General features: G+C 39.2%; 1 protein-coding gene across 3 annotated transcripts in view; it reads right to left on the reverse strand.

Annotated features, from left to right (window-relative positions):
* Positions 1-17234, reverse strand: part of vps13a (vacuolar protein sorting 13 homolog A) — a 46187-nt gene that overhangs the window by 2913 nt on the left and 26040 nt on the right. The window contains exons 49-73 of one of the 3 annotated variants that reach the window (XM_074637829.1): positions 16623-16759; positions 16093-16387; positions 15738-15842; positions 15403-15549; positions 14892-15026; positions 13761-13894; positions 12816-12881; positions 11282-11414; positions 10015-10072; positions 9487-9658; positions 8908-9061; positions 7760-7906; positions 7514-7595; positions 7347-7416; positions 6943-7057; positions 6681-6794; positions 6307-6452; positions 6098-6179; positions 5814-5927; positions 5453-5528; positions 4908-5071; positions 4634-4679; positions 3948-4071; positions 2913-3027; positions 550-745 (exon numbers count right to left, since the gene is read on the reverse strand). In XM_074637829.1, the coding sequence (XP_074493930.1) occupies positions 680-745; positions 2913-3027; positions 3948-4071; positions 4634-4679; positions 4908-5071; positions 5453-5528; positions 5814-5927; positions 6098-6179; positions 6307-6452; positions 6681-6794; positions 6943-7057; positions 7347-7416; positions 7514-7595; positions 7760-7906; positions 8908-9061; positions 9487-9658; positions 10015-10072; positions 11282-11414; positions 12816-12881; positions 13761-13894; positions 14892-15026; positions 15403-15549; positions 15738-15842; positions 16093-16387; positions 16623-16759 (2997 nt within the window). In that variant the 3' untranslated portion in view covers positions 550-679. Of the gene's footprint in view, positions 1-549; positions 746-2912; positions 3028-3947; positions 4072-4633; positions 4680-4907; positions 5072-5452; positions 5529-5813; positions 5928-6097; positions 6180-6306; positions 6453-6680; positions 6795-6942; positions 7058-7346; positions 7417-7513; positions 7596-7759; positions 7907-8907; positions 9062-9486; positions 9659-10014; positions 10073-11281; positions 11415-12815; positions 12882-13760; positions 13895-14891; positions 15027-15402; positions 15550-15737; positions 15843-16092; positions 16388-16622; positions 16760-17234 lie in introns of those variants that run through there. The other 2 variants (XM_074637826.1, XM_074637828.1) reach the window with 2 other exon arrangements.

Here is a 17234-nt window from a genome sequence, read left to right on the forward strand (position 1 = left end):
AATATTTAAAGAAACAGCAAGACTAAAAAAACAACTCAATGTTTGAATTAGACTAAAACCGGAATGATGTCTATGTTCCATGTCAATTTATATACAAGTGCTTTCAAAACAATTTCAAACAACTGCAAACTGTAAATAAGCATGAGCTTGAAGAGTGAACATATTGTGGGTTGGTGAGGAAAGATGGGATGAAACAGAAACAAAGACAAAGACAATGGCAGGTAAAAGTTTAAAATGTGAACATTTTATTGTGAACAAGAGGGCAGTGAATGAGAGAATGATAAAATAAATATTAAGAAATAAAGAAAGTAGACAAATCTCTATGATTATGAGACTTTCTTTGACAATGAATGAATGAATGAATGAATGAATGAATAAATATCTAAACAATGAGAAGAAGGGTTTCCTTTGTGGCTTGTGAGAAAATGATGAAAGAAAAGAGTAAGATAAAAGGTAAAAGTGATGGAGTTAAATAATAAAAGAAATAGACAAAACAAAAGAAAATACACATCAAGCTAAAAATATAAAATACATAAAAACACATTTTTGAATTTTCTCAGAGGCCTTTCTTTGGTTTGTTTAAATCTTCTAAAAGTGACCTTGAATCAAACTTGAACTCCAGCACAGACTACAGACAAAGTACTAACGCTACACTACTGCTGCCACTTCTAGTTTATAGCTAGTTTTCCTCATCATCCTCATCCTCTGAGTCACTTCTACGCCATGCACTGTAGGCCAAGCTCCTCTGTGGACACGACAAGAGAGAAGAGTCAAGGTCAGAGCAGAGACAACCAAAGCCTGTTTCTACCCAGACAGCTAGTGTCACACTGTCAACTAAAGACAAGTCAAAACCACTCAGACCGAGGTGAGAGTGTGTTCAGCCTTGTCTCTCCACTATCAAAGAATTATTCTATATATTTTCTTTATATTTTTGTCTAAAGACTTGTTAAATTTGCTTTTGTCCAACTGCTTTGCTGTCAAGAGTTTCCCACCCCAAGTATAAAATAAAATAAATTAAGTCACAATCTATTTGAATCCTATTTAACCAGTTACCACAGGAAAATAAAACACAAGCATGAAATGTGACATCCACATGATTTCTAGTTGTATTATTGTGTCATTAGTCCTAATTTGGCACAAAGAGAATAATCTGTCACTAACACATCTACACAAACCTAGCCTACAGTAGGTCTAAATCTGGTGATACAGATGGGTGACAAATTAAAGGACAAACCTGAATGAAATGATGGGAGGAACAAGTATGAGGAAGGTTCACTGAATGGTTTGATGAGAATGAAAACGATGTGAATCATATACTATAGCCTTCACAGTCACCAGATCTCCATCAAACTGATGTCTTCTTGGAGCGCGCTCCCCAATACCATCGTCAAAACGTCAAATGAGGAAATATCCCTCCAGTAGAATTCAGATAGAATTAAATCTGTTCTGGAGGCTCGCTGCGGCCCAACACCTTACTGAGGCACTGTAATTTGTCACCTATCTGTATATCTTTACTAACAGCCAAACAGCGCAGCTCTGACCTGAGACTCGTAAGCTGAAACTTCAACCCACTCCATCCAGCTCGACAGCTACATAATGTCAGCACAAAAAAGTGACCCACAGTTTAAAGCTCAACGCTTCAATGAAGCAGAACTGAAAACACTTTGAATCGACACAAAAATCGATCTAATCTAAATTCTACTGACAGAGAGGCTCTGAACCACATTCAGCTTAAAGGGTAACTTTGGTATTTTTCAACTTGGACTTGGACTTCCCCATGTTTTTGTGTCCAAATGACTAATGGAAACAACACTTTTATAAAATTGCTCCAAATTTTTGGTTGCTAAATGGGCTGTAATGTTATCGCTCTGGGAAGTTCCTCATCGTCAGTGTACGTCCAGTAAAAGTGCTTGTTTGTGTCACTGACAGGCTCAGATTGTTATTATACTGTACGTGTCTGACGACATTATGGAAAGGACCCTACAGAGAAATTAAACTTTTTTCTTACCTTTTGCCTCCTGTTTGTCATTGTGTCATGCGACTTGTTGCCGGAAAAGACAACGGTGGAAACGTGAGTGAGTGTTGGAGAGGAGTGCCACGGGACACTGGTGTTGGCAGAGTTTGTTGTGTTGGACTACAGACAGCGTAGCTCCGTGTTATCTAAAAGATTTTCACGACTGAATATTTCGACACAAGATTTCAGAACAAGACTTCTCCGAGGAAGACTTGGTAATGTTTTATTTCGCTGTAGGGTCCTTTCCATAATGTAGTCATACACTTATAATCACAATCTGAGCCTGTCAGTGGCAAAAACAAACACTTCTAGTGAACGTAACGGTGAGGAGTTGCCCCGAGCGCTTACATTGCAGCTCTGCCTCAATACTGGACTAATTTCAGAAATTGTTGTCTCTATTAGTCTCTATTAGTTCTCAGATGTCCCTCTACTTTTGCTCAGGCTTATTTACTTTGGTTGCAAATGTGTTCTTTTACCTTCTTACAACACCAAACAGCCACAGAAGTGAATTAAAATCTGAGAATTGAGCTGTCTAAGGATCTATAAACAGGAAAGGCCAATACAATCGTTATAATAAGTTTAAAGATAATTAAAATAAAGCAGCGTAATCAGAGTAGTTCTTTCGTATAAGAAATGAATTTCTGTGTGCATGTGCTTGTATGTATGCTCACACATACAACTCCACTAGCAAACCTGGGCAAATTGTTTAGAGCACATAACGGATGCATCACTGTAAAGTCGTGCAGTCCAAAAAGTATATATATATAATTTTATTATTATTTATTATAATAACAATGACAAAATTCAGTTGTACTAAAGTGTATGTCATATTATTAACCAACTGTTATTTGCCCAGGTCTGACTACGGAGAGCTGATGCTGTAGAGACTTTGTCCTACCTGGAGCATCTGACTGCCGAGGCCTTCCATCTCCTTATATGGTCGTATGACACCATCCTCGTGGATGAAGCGAGGAGGACGCAGAGAGGCAATATCTTGTGAAGTCTCCGCTGCCCTGAAAACGAGACAAGACATGCAAATGTATTTTGAGACACAGCTTCCTTAAGAACACACACACACACAACAGGGATATACTTCATAACTGCAAACACACAATTTTAGCTCCAACGATTAAACGATTAATCAACTATTAAATTAATCACCAACTATTTTGATAATGAAATAATACGATTGAGCAATTCTCTGATTCCAGCTTCTTAAATGTGAATATTTTCTGGTTTAGTTACTCCTCTATGACAGTAAACTGAATATCTTTGAGTTGTGGACAAAACAAGACATTTGAGGACGTCATCTTGGGATTTGGGAAACACTGATCGACATTTTTAACCATTTTCTGACATTTAAAGGCACGGTCACACATGCGCAAAAATTACCATTCCCCTCCCATTCGCTTCCATTCTGTGCGAGCGATGGGGAAAAACATTTGCTTGAGCTTGCGAAGCAAATTCGCATCACATTCGTGTGTAGTTCAACTTTGGTGAACTTTCAGTTTGAATATCACCTCGGCAGGTGATGGTCACTCGCCTGCATTCGCGCATGTGTGACCGTTCCTTTACAGACCAAACAACTAATCGATTTATCAAGAAAATAATCGACAGCTTAATCGACAATGAAAATAATTGTTAGTTGCAGCCCTAAACACAGTATGACTACGGCACCCAAACATTCCCATGTAAATATGAGCACAGACTTAAATACCTTCTGACATGACCCAATGACCAGCTGTAATAAAAAGCTGGGTTTTGTTTGTTCATGATGTATTTCTGTAAACACTGCATGTCACAAATAATAATTAACTATTAATTATCTTCTTACTTATACTATGCAAGTTATAGATTATTTTGATTCCATCCCAGACTCACATGTATGATCTAAAACTGAAATGGGAATACATACACACAGAAATGAACATACCTCTTGATCCCTTGGAAAGTGCTGCTGGCCATATCAATAATGCCTCCTGCAGGTCTGGCTACTGCACCAACCAGACCTTTCCCAACACCTTTAAAAAAGCCTGCTGCACCCTCCTTCTGGGCTCCTGCAAAATAACACATCATCACATTAATGAAAACTGATAAAACAGAGTTTGTACACTGTTCCGCAATCAGGGCAGAATCCACAGTTACACAATACCAATGTTGAGATTTTATGCCGTTAGTTTCGCCATTCAATTTTCGGGTGATGCAGCAGAGCAGACAGCACGCCGATACAGCCTGTAATGGCACCCACCTGTCACTCAAAGCAGCCACGCCCTCAATTATGCCTAACTTTAAGCCTTAATATAACTTAAATGGGTGAGTTATATAATAAATTCACTCCCCGTACAGTTGTTATGAACTGAGATATTAGCTATAAAGACCCAAACTGTTTTTGTTCCAGTCTGTAAACATGTTTATTTCTGCTGTAAAGTTGGGCGTGTTAACAGAGGGGGCTGTGGGGATTCACTCGCTTTTGGAGCCAGCCTCAAGTCTTCATTTGAAGAACTGCAATTTTTTGGCACTTCCGCGTTGGCTTCATTTTTCAGCACTGAAGGTTACCGCTTGATCAGCACGTTTCAAATGTTTTCACTAAAATCTGTATGAGGGTCCAATTCAACATACCTTTAATAGGTTTGGTAACGATCCCTGTGATCCCACTGACAAAACCCTGAAAGGAAAACAACAATATTACCAAGTAGCAGCAACTCATTCAATATGGCAGACTATATCTTGGCAGACCCTCTTTCAGGCCAGTGGGAAATCTAAATAGTTAATCCTTTAAATGAATGAATGTTATTTTCAACAGAAAGGTCATTACTGTTCATTCTTACACTCTAAAACATGTGTCAAAGGTAGGCTACATTTTCAGGTACTTAACACGAGTGTGAGTACGTACAGACACTAATCCCTTTCCACCTCTGGTCAGCCCTTCTCTCAGGCCACTGGGTTGTTTGTTCATAGTCTCTCGTCTCTTCTGCTGGTAGTCCTCGTCCATCGTTATGGCAGCAACACCCTTTGCCATGGCGCCTGTGATCCTGGAGGCCGCACCTGCTATACCACCTGGACGGCACATACAAATCTTTATAGTGACTACATTCTTTAAAAGTCTTTTGTGGGTTACTACAATATGTTCTTCTCTGACGCTTCATCTTCTATCCATACTTACTTTATATAATACATTTCACTACAGGTAAACTCAATGTGCTTATTAAATAAAATAGAAGGACCATCCCACACAAACGTTTTCTTTTGAATGTAGACACAGTTGTGAGAGATCTTAGGTCTCATATTTGTTAGAATAACAAAGTTCTGAATATAGTATTAATAACAAAAGGAGGAATTAAGTGTTTATGTATCTACTGTATATACCACAGAGATTATTCAGGTTTCTCCTAAAAGGATCAGACACCTATATAATTTTTATATGAGCGCCATACTTACCAACAGCTCCTCCCACCAGAGCCTTCACCCCAAGAGCCATTCCTTCAACAAACTCCTCCGGCCCCTGGATGGCTCCCTGGAAAACCCCACATAACAGTTAAACAGGAAGAAGACATAAAGACACTGTCTGCACTGTTGGGCCTTTAAGCAGTCACACTTCTGTAAATGTTAACATAAACCTAATGCTGATATTTTCCAACATTACACATCTTGAATATTCAATAGGTTTTAATAGCTGTTCACAATTAAGTAAATGTTCACCTGAAATAATGAGCACTAAACTTGAACTTGATATATTTACTTTACATTGATATATTATTTTTGCACTCATCAGTACTTCTTCTTGGTACTACATTCATACCTGATAAGGCTCATAGAAGAAGGCTTCGACTCCCTCCGACAGTCCTCTGATCAGTCCAAAAGGATTTCCAAGTACATCCAGGCCGAGTACCAGCACATACATCTGTTTAATAGCCTGAAATATGAATATATAGAAGCTGGTGAGATGAGTCATAACCAGGCCCTGGTTGCTTTGGGTTTTATTCTGCACAATTTACATACTTGATGGATACATAAATAAATGACATATGAAAACACTTATGTAGTTTCTGAGTTATTATGGCTTTGTCATTGTGCATGTGTTACCTGCTTGGAATAATGTCTGACGACCTCCCATTGTAGCTGCTGGGTGGTACAAAACTGGAAGGTCAACTCAAAGAAGGCCAGCCTGAAATCAATGATACAATCAGTCAATTAGCAGGGACTCCTCCAATAACGAATCACACAAAAAGAAATGAACACTACTGTGTGTGATTTATGTTTTTGTCTATTTGGGACTTCAGATGCGTTCGTACTTGAAGACGACGTCCTGCACATCAGTGAGCGTGGCGCCGATACTCTTCAGCAGCAGGTTGAGGGACTGGACAGGAATGAGTTCTTTATCTCTCTTCTCCTTCAGGCCGTCATCTCCTCCCGTACTCAGAGAGAAACTCAGGTGAAGCTGCAAATAAAAAAAAACATGACTAAATGTGTCTGTTTCATGTGTTGTTATGTAGCTGTGTCTTCTGAACTGATTTTGATGCTGTTTTATTCGTGTTTTTTCCCGTTTCAACAGTAAATACTTTGTTTTGCTTTTTGCTGTTGTTGGAAAAAAAAATTGCTACTTAATATTTGTTCATCATTTCATTATTATAGAATGACCTACATACACACATACTGTGTACTGTACCTTGATGGGGGAAATGTGGAAGTACTCATAGAGGCTGATAGGAGAGGTGTCAGCAGCAGAGGCATGGTTTAGTTCTGTCTTTATATACTCAATGTCCTTCTCAAACAGTTCCACCTTGAGGTATAAGACAAGCACAAATAAACAGGCACAGAAACACCAAAGTCAGAATGGATGACTCTTCAAGTTGATTAAACTAATGTATCACATATTCTGAACAAAACACAGGGTGTGTTAACTGAGTTTGGATATGGGAGTATCTGACCTCCTGTGCTGAGGTCATGATGCTGGCGTTCTCAGGTGTGAACAGGTCCAGGATGGCATACATGAAGCCCAGATCCACCTTCAGGTCCATCTCTTGAATCAACACCTTGAAGTACCTGAGGTGGACAGACATTCCCATCACCATTTTGCAGCAAAACTGAGAAAAACAGGAATTATATGCCAACACGTGGCTGAAATGCAAAGCATTACAAATACAAATGGTTTACAGGCCAATGGGATTGTAGGGAGCAGATCAGAATCAGAATCACACAAATACAGTATAGTGCTTCTCAACAAACAAAGACAACGGCAGGGCACTGGAAGAACTGGAGGAAGTGACAGTAAAGTGACAGAAGTCAAACGAGGGACACAAAGTGAGAAAAGAATCAAAGGAAAAACAATTACTTGATGCGAGAGATATCCGAGTGTCCTGCTGTTCTGGTGACAATGCTGATATCAGTGAGAGGTTTGGGCTCTGTAAGAAAAATAAAATCATATTCCAGACTGAAACACGGCATATAAACAGCACATACTGCTAAAGTAAATGTGACATACAAAGTGGATTAACAGACCTGCGTCCATGGTGATCGATTTTGGCAGTTTTACAGGGTAAAAAACGAAGGGGAAGATGGCTCCTGAGAGCTGATTCTGGATCTGTTAGGGGAAAGCATGTAAACATAAAGTGAATAGAACAAAAGGACTCAAGATGCATTAATGAACAAATGCTCAGGTAGCATCTGAAAGACTTGTAGTACTGTAATATGGACATGGATATACTGGATCTTAGAGGATTTTGTCTATATTTGACTCTTTTTCACCTGAATGCGGTGGATTTGGACGCGGTAGGCTCTCTGGCGTGGGGAGACGCTGTACTCCACCTTCACCCCAGGCAGAAAGTGCCTCCTGAGAGGAGCATCACACGGCTGCAGCATCCTCATATCCACGCCATTGGGAGTAAAGGACACCTGGAGGACAATTACAAACACATGACTGACCAAATAGATGAACTAATGAACTAACTAATGATTATTATCATTATTAATTTACCACCTGCAACTTTTTAAAGTCAATTTGAATGAGTAATAGGGCTGTCAAAATGACGCGATAATAACGCGTTAACACAAATGAATTTTAACGCCACTAATTTCTGTAACACATTAACGCAATCGATCTTTTGGAGGTTGTTGCGGGCTCAGTTTTAAAGGTAGAGTGAAGATACTGTTATCATATGAAATAAGAAAACATAAGGAATACATTGGTACCAACCATGGCATACTAGCTTGTCACGAAGGAGGCTAGAATACGCTCCAAACTTATGCTACGTTTTGACCAGGAAAAACTGGCAGAGCCATTTTCAAAGGTGTCCCTTGACCTCTGACCTCAAGCTATGAGAATGAAAATGGGTTCTATGGGTACCCACGAGTCTCCCCTTTACAGACATGCCCACTTTATGATAATCACATGCAGTTTGGGGCAAGTCATAGTCAAGTCAGCACACTGACACACTGACAGCTGTTGTTGCCTGTTGGGCTTGAGTTTGCCATGTTATGATTTAATCATATTTTTTATGCTAAATGCAGTACCTGTGAGGGTTTCTGGACAACATTTGTTATTGTTTTGTGTTGTTAATTGATTTACAATAATAAATATATACATTTGCATGAAGCAAGAATATTTGCTCACTCCCATGTTGATAAGAGTATTAAATACTTGACAAATCTCCCTTTAAAGTACATTTTGAACAGTTAAGGATAAAAAAAAGTGTGATTAATTGTGATTAATCATGGACAATCATGCAATTAATCATGATTCAATATTATAATCGATTGACAGCCCTAATGAGTATACACCCTACATGGGTAACGTGAAATGGACAGCTTTGGTTTGTATATTTTCAAATTTGATCAAATACTTGTTACTAGTTCAAATCATAAAAGCTGAATATATACAGTATTTAGTCTCTAACCTGGATGTTGTTTTGCAGGTCGAAGATGCCGTGGTCTGGAGATCCAGTTTCAATGTACTTTTTGAAGCTCTCCTCCAGTATATCAGCTTCTTTAGTGCTCAGAGTCTTCCACCGATTCTTCTTCTTGGGCTTTAATTCCCACACCACATCAGAGCTGTGACAAGAAAGGAGTAATGAATGAGTGTGAAATCATTGCATGGTATAGACCTGCAGGATTAACCAGGAGTGGCCTAACATCATGCAAATACATATGCATTTTACTTCAGTATTAAGATTACATGATTTATAGGTAAAAAGATTTTGTTACTATTACATATGTTATTCCACAGTAACAAACATTTAACATAGCACCCTCTTGTGATATAAGTGGATCTCCAATTTTTGAGTCGATCTTCAGGTATGTTGACTTGTAATACCATTTACAAAGCAAACAATAGCACAGCATCACTATGCCATAACACATACACATTGTGATGTATTGAATTGGCAGTGAGCCATGGTCATAACATGAACCTAGCCAGGTTGTGTGCTTTTTATTACGTGTCTATGTGTCAACGTGTGCATGTTGCTGTTATCTACCTTGTGATCCCAATAAAGGAGACCTCCTGGCCGCTGCTGTTGTTGACCAGAGACACGCCCATGTTCTGTAGCGACAGGATGATTTCCTGTTCGGCCAGCTGCGCCTTCTCGCTCTCACAGAGCACCTTGTAGATACGCTGCTCTTCAGTGAACAGCACGACGCGCTGGAGACCTTTGGATCAACAATAAACCCAAACCATAATGATTTAACATTTTATTTATCCCCAAAGGTCAGAAGCCAGGATGAGTTACAGCGTTGTGTCCCTAAAGCTGGTAGTAATTCAGTGATTCATTATTTAATTCATCAAGGATGAACACAAGCTTAGGCCTGAATCCTGTGATCAATATGCCACCTTGCTGTCTATTTGTTTTGTAAACTCTATTTTTTTTGTATTTTTCTCGCAATTGTGTTACAATAAACTGGAAATTGTGAGGATAATTTTAAGAGAATATAAAACTGTGTAAAGCAAAATTACAGAAAACAGTTTAGAGTTCTGGGCATTTCATTTCAAGCTCCTTGTACTTTACCTTCATAAAAGGATATCACAAACAGTTTCCCCTCATTGTTCATGTCCACACGCAAATCCTAAAGATGCAAGAGCAGAAAAACACACAGACTGTTTAAACAAATATCATAGTGTCTCATGTAAGAATTGTGCTCACATCTGAAACACAACAAAGGTTAAACTGTGCTGATATGTAATATTATTATATGCAAAAAAGACTATTACGCGGCCCTAAAAGATGCAGAAAAATGGATGAACTAGACTCAATTTTGACGGATTGTTCACGACAACTACACATCGTCACCAAACATACTGTATATGATTTAGCATGTAGTCAGCAATAGTATCCACTGCCACTATAATACCGGTCTCACCTAAAAATATTTAAAACTGTACATTTCAAAAAGTGAGACTCAAGATGTTATTTTATTTGGATCAGATACCATGCAACACAGTGAAATTAATCTCATTAATAAAAAAATATTAGCATAACGCCATCAGGTAGATATTAAGACTGTATTTACTAAATGATCTTAATACCATCACATGCTTTAGTTAACAACACAGGGTATTTTTGTTTTCTAAAATGTTCTATGTAAATTCTTGAGCAAAGAAAAAGTACAGAGTGTGATGTCTACAAGGTCTGTGTGTAAGGTAACACATTTTGCTTTAATACTGAAAGCAGACCGGTTCCCTGCAATCCGCTGGAAAAAAGGATCTTTACTTTGTTTGGACTAGGTGAGAAATTAAGATGTTTGTTGAGTGATCTAATGAATTGATAAATATTGTATTATTTCTATATATATATCATACTGCATTACGATTTGGTTTCTGCACACATCATTGCAGTTTGTATGAGAAAGACGGTTTGCGTTCTTTATACAACTATAGAATGGAACGTTAACAGCCTGCCTTCTTAAAACTCAATCAGTAGCTGCAACCTTCATTCATGTGGACAAATTAGGTATGTTCTTTGCTTTTAGAGTTTTTAGACCCTCATCATGGTGTGAGCAACAGAGACATTTTAAACTCAATTGTTTTATAAGCATACAAAAAATTTAAAAACAGGATTAAAGATTATTTGAGCACTAAATGTCTCTTTATGTGAAATGTTTAATTTTGTTTTTAAGTCCGTTAATTGTGTTTTTATTAAACTTTTAAGCTGCCATCTTGGCCAGGACCCCGTTGTAAAAGAGGTTGAAAATATCAAGAGACTATCCTGGTGAAATAAAGGTTAAATAAAAATCCTCAACCACAAACATTATTGTGTCTCAGGTCCAGCACAGTACCTTCTCGCTCTTCAGCTTCCCACTGTAAGTACCACACTTCCAGTAAAGCTCTCTGGACCCAGTGGGTTCGCTCCAGGTGTAGTGCACAGCTTTCCCAGCCTCCAGCTCCTCCTGCTCCGCCTCCTTCTGAGAGCTGAAACCCACCCAGACACGCACACACACACACACACACACACACACACACACACACACATGCTGTATATATCAGTAACATTACTTACAACTGCTGGAAATCAAGAAATAATATTCCACCGATTTGAGATGACAGAAAGCAAATAATGCAAGACAAAGGTACAGTTAAACAGAGGACAATAAAACAGAGCCCAGCCACCAAGACTATACCGCCATGACAACCATCCAATCCAAAGTACCTGTCCAACACAAACAGTTCCCATCAACAAACAGAAATATGACAGAATATGACAGTACGACGGCTAAACACCGAAAAGTCCACAATACCTCCGCTGGAGAGATAAGGTTTAAATATGCATGTTCACTTAGATACTGAGACAAAGCAGACATAAGAACATGAAATAAGCCATAATCTACAGATGGAGATGGAAAATAAGAGAATACTAGTCAAGCAACAGAACTACTGGAAGAAGCAGGAGGTGAGATTCCACCGGCAGAATCCCATCCAGTCAGCAGCATTCAAAGCTAGTGTTTCTTCAAGTCAAGATGATTTAACACTTGGTAAGAGATCAAAGGAACATAGTAATACATGAGTAGATGGGTTTAGATGTCTAACCTGCTCCTTTCACTCTACCCCAATGGGCCTTTAACAGTTTAGTTTAGAGTCAATTTTTAGCAATCAATAAAAAAAGATAGATGGATAATTAAGCAGGTCCTTTATAAATAAATAATTTGGGAAACAGTGTGACAACATAGATGTCCGTTTTGAAGCATACAGTATAATCTTAGTGTAAGTACTTTCGTGATACACATACTTAAAGGTACAGTGTGTAGGATTTTGCGGCATCTAGTGGTGTGGTTGCAGATTGCAACCAACTGAGTACCCCTCCGCTTACCTCTCTCTTTCCAAGACTGAGGTAATGTGAGCTGATTACAGCACAACCATGTCTTATAATATAATTTCTGACAAGGCTGATAGAGTATTTATTTGTCATTGGTAAGGGTGAGGAGCAGATTACACAGACAAACCAGAATCAGAGCCGAAGCAGTCTTCTTCTTCTACTTTTCTTTACCTGCACTCTTGATCTGACCACACTCTGCACTCGAGTTTGATGTCACAGTGAAGTGACTGTTATAATGTTACACCAATTCATATTTACATGCTGCATCATTTGTGTGCTTCTGTCCTCTTGCCTGCCCCGTAAATGGTTAGTGTTTTTTTTCAGTGTTTTCATGCTATACTTAATTCTTCCATCTGGTGTCATCCTCGGCTCCCTCATTTTGCATAAGCTAGCCGTTAAACTAGCTATCTGAGGCCGTTTTATTCTCCCATCCTTAATTCTCCATCTTTGTCTGAGTTCAGAGTGTGTCAGAAGAGTTTCCCCTTTTCATATTTTTCTACCTGTCCTCCTCCCCTGAGAAGGAGAGGTCGAGTAGCTGGTCAGCCACCCAACTGGTTTCTGCTGCGCTGCATGACCCACAACAAAACAAACACTGTTAGTTATCATTAACTAAACTGTTGAAGGCTGCTGCAATGAGAGAAAACATTATTGTCATTCAGCATATCTGCAAAACACATATCGATGAAATGTGAATGTTGTGCATGAAGAAATCCTACTTTGTTGGTAAAAATTAAAACCTGCTGTTTACAAAATGAGTAATATGAAAAGACGTCATACAGAAACAAAACATTCTGAGATAGAAATAAGCAGAAAACCTAAAATGAAAACAACACACAGAGGCTGAATGAATAGTCAAACTGGCAAAACATCCTACTTTGACTTTTGAGAGTTTTTCTGTTAACACTTGATTGTGCACTTCTTCATGTTAAGGTGAGTGTGGCACATCCGCAACGTAATTCAAATGAGCACTTTGAAAGCACATTTACAGACAACATTTCGCCAAAGAAGCACTGAAATATTATGAAATAAAGCAGCAGGAAATGTTATGCACACTTTAACTGAAGATAACAGGTTCCAAGCAAACATCATTTCCTACAAAAGTTTAAGTCTTAAATTTAGCTTCAGCAAAATGAAATATGTGGTGCCAATCCATCCTCAGCAAATACTTAAAATACATCTCACTCCTTTTCTCATTCACTCCCCGTCTCCTTCCTCTCTCCTGCATCTCAAACAGTTCATTTTTCAGTTCACAATTCAGTTCATTTTTCATTTCTGTGGTAGTTTAAGTGTGTCACATGTTTAATGACATGATGAACTGTGGTGACAAGCTTCATCTATCATGTAACTATCCTCCTCCCCAGTCTGAGCCTATTGGCAAATACAACCTCCCCAGCAAGTAATTAGTAAGTATTTATTTCCTTCTAACTGTCCTTCTGTCCTCTTACCTCTGATGGAACTGCAGAATCTGATCTTTTGTGTGGTTGATGATGAGGAAAGGGGCCGCGCCGTCGTGATACTCAGAGAATCGGATTGTGGCCGAGTGCTCAGCCAAGTTCACATCTACGGTGATCCCACCCACCTGCAGAAACAAAACAAATAGCGGTCTACATACTGGAATATAGTACAGTGGAAACCACAGATAGTGATGACAGTTACGGTGATCAATCACTTATATGGATCAAAAAGCTTGGGACAGAATAATTCCTATACAAATGCTGTTTAAATAATTAGTAGTCCACTTATAGTGTTCATTTTGGGTCTTTTCATGCATGAGAACATATGGAAAAACATTTTAAAACTACGTTAGACTAACGTCAATTACATTTTTGTTTTGTTTTTTACTTTACTCCCTTGATACTCTGCCTCACGGACCGGCTGGTGCTGTGTTAACATTGAAATCATGACAGGAAAAAAGAGTTATTTACTCTGACTGAAAAATGAATGCGCACAGGGAAAGTGCATGTGGTTGAAGCCGCCCTCATCAAGTGGATTGATAATACCTGGTCACATAACACCCCTAAAGTGAAACTCTGCCAATTCTCAACCAGCTCTGTGGCAATGCAGCGCCGGCAGCACAAACAGTGCCCACCTCCCTCCATGCAGCTCAACGGGTGAACGAGCAAGGAGCCCCGGCAAAGGGGCGCCGTCGAACTGCATGTGCTGCCCGCCCTGCAGTGCCGCCAAAAAATGGCAATGCCTCACCCTCGGTGATGGAGAAGGTAGGACAATTGGCAGCCAGCCAGTTAAATAGAAAAGCGGTCCGTTTCATTACTTTGTATTCATATAATAAATATGCAAATGTAAATTAGATGGTAATCTGCATGAGAAATGAAGAACAAAAAAATTTGGTTATAATAATATTCCACTTATAGTGATCAATTTCACCCGGACAGATGTGATCACTATAAGAGTTTCTTAAATGCTCTTGAAGCCAATTTGAGTACATTTCATCAGGAAGAGACATACCTGAACATTAACTATCACAGATGGAAACAAGGTCTTAATACAAACATAGTGTATCTTGTAGTAAATTACTTAACGTGAAGGGACAACACAAAAAATGTCCATGTACTCACAGAGTTGTCCAGATGCAGCAAGAGGCAGTTTTCTGGTCGTGTGAAGTCAATAGTCCGAGGAGGCAATAAACAACCTTCCACTTTGATCTTCAGTCGCTTGGTGGTGTCGTTCTCAGGCCAGAAGGGAATGGCTGACTAAATGTGGCATAAAACAAAACCTTCACTACCACTGTACAATAAGGGTTTCATCTGAACATGTTACACAGTAAATCATTCAGTATTTGAAAAACCCAACCTGTACATCTATAATCAGTAACGTATCTTCCTAATCCAGACACTTAATTTAAAAGTCAAAAAGAATTGAAATGTTTAGCAAGTCAAGAATTAATAGCAAAAACAAATACAATTGTACTTGACATTAGTGAGAGTCAAAACTATATGACTGTCAGGTAAATCTACTGCGTGGTATTCATTTGTTGCTGCCATTTAAGTACAGTACAATTCACTGGCTGTAAAACAGCAGTATTCCAAAACAAAAAATGCATGTGCAGGGAAACCCAGATGCTCTGACCTGTTCAGGCTGAGCCTCGGTCCAGGTCTCTTGCCCCACTTCACATATGAAGACGCTGTGCTTGGTTCTGTTGACCAGCATGTAAAACGGCACGAAGGTCACGACGCGGGTCAGACTGAAACTGCTGGCGTCAATCTTCACACCAACCTGACGTCAGAAAGACATCACACAAATACATAAATAACAATTATATTCAATAACAAACCTGCATTAGTTACTTACAAAAGTCACTGAATATTCCATTCAAAACATCTGTCTCTTTAAATAAAACGTATGTGACAGTCAGTCTAAATGAAAAGTGTGTCTGAATATCAGCTTCTGTTGGAAAATCTTACCTGGTAATCTTTGTATCGGCCTTTACATTTGACATCTCCATAGCTACCAACTGTATCCAGGGAGAAATCATCAGAGAGTTCACTGTCTGAGATCATAAGACGGACCTGAGGGATGAAAAGAATTACATTACATTTCATAAACACTAGGAAATGACAGCAAGAGGTTATGGATATGAGATCTTTGGATCATCTCATTGTTCCAGTGTTTGAGCAAAGAAACATTGACTTTAAGCTGGCCTCAAAGTGTCAGTATTTTTCCCTTTTGGCACAAAGGATTTGTCCATGACTAAAGTACTTAGTTTCTTAGTTTAACAATAGTGATATGATTTTCGAATTAACTTTGAGACCCTCTTACCTTGTTGTTTTTCAGGAAGTAACGAGGCTTGAAGGAGAAGAGCAGGGGCATGTCGTAGTCCAGCGGGTGTTTACGGTGGATATCATCGGCCTTGTACTGCAGCAACCTGCCCGTCTTGTTCACCATCCAATATGGTGAGTGGATAGCAACCACCGTTTGTCCCTGGTCATATTTAACGTGCACTGCTATATCCAACTCAGCCTTCTTCCTCTCCGTCCCTTCACCGTCGTCTTCGTCATGCTCTCGTAGAGACTGGAACACTATGAAGGTGATCTCTTCCTGGTCACTCTTGAGACTGTATGACAGGATAATTTGTTTAATCCGATGAGAAATGTTGTTGCAGAACGCAAGTGATTTTAGCTATATATATATATATATACAGTATATCTTCCTGTGTTGTAGGCTTAAAAACATACTACTCTGGGAACTATGGCCCTCCTATAAAGATAAATGCCCTTTTCACAATAACAGAGAAGCAAGACAGCAATGGGAAAGTAAAACATCAACAATGAATGAAACTGAAGTCAAACCTGTACTCAGAGGACCAGTCCTGAGCCAAGTAGCTCAGTAGGCAGAGATCAAGAGTTGATTTGTTGATGACTGCAGTGTGAAGCTGGGCAGAGTGGCCCGGGTCCAGAGTGGCCTCAGGGGCAGGGTCTCCACTGTCCTGTTAAATAACAGGCACACAGATGAGCTTTAGAGCTTGTAACACATGATGAGCTTTAGAGCTTGTAACACATGATGGTATGATAACAAATGCATAAAGACAGGTGTAATTGATAAAATGAATTATGGTTCCCATTCTATTTAGTGTGTCACAGCCAATCCAGTAAGCCAGCATGCACAATACCAGGGTCCTGGCCCACCTAATTGGAACAGGGCCATAATTCATGTTATTAATTACACCTGTTTTTACACTGCAATGACATGTCCAAATGGCTGGTGTGAAAAGGGCATATCGGGTTATTTCTTTCATCCAAACGTTGCTGTTCAGTAGCCAACTCTCAAGTCTCAAATGTCAGTGTCCTAACGAAGTTTAAAAAGCAACCTGTCAATCACAATGTAGCCCCGCCCTAAAGCATACCCTGCTTTATGGTCTATTTGACTCTAAATGGGACCATAATTTACTAAATGAACATCAT

Source organism: Sebastes fasciatus, chromosome 6 (genome assembly GCF_043250625.1).
Source record: "Sebastes fasciatus isolate fSebFas1 chromosome 6, fSebFas1.pri, whole genome shotgun sequence".
Classification (NCBI taxonomy): domain Eukaryota; kingdom Metazoa; phylum Chordata; class Actinopteri; order Perciformes; family Sebastidae; genus Sebastes; species Sebastes fasciatus.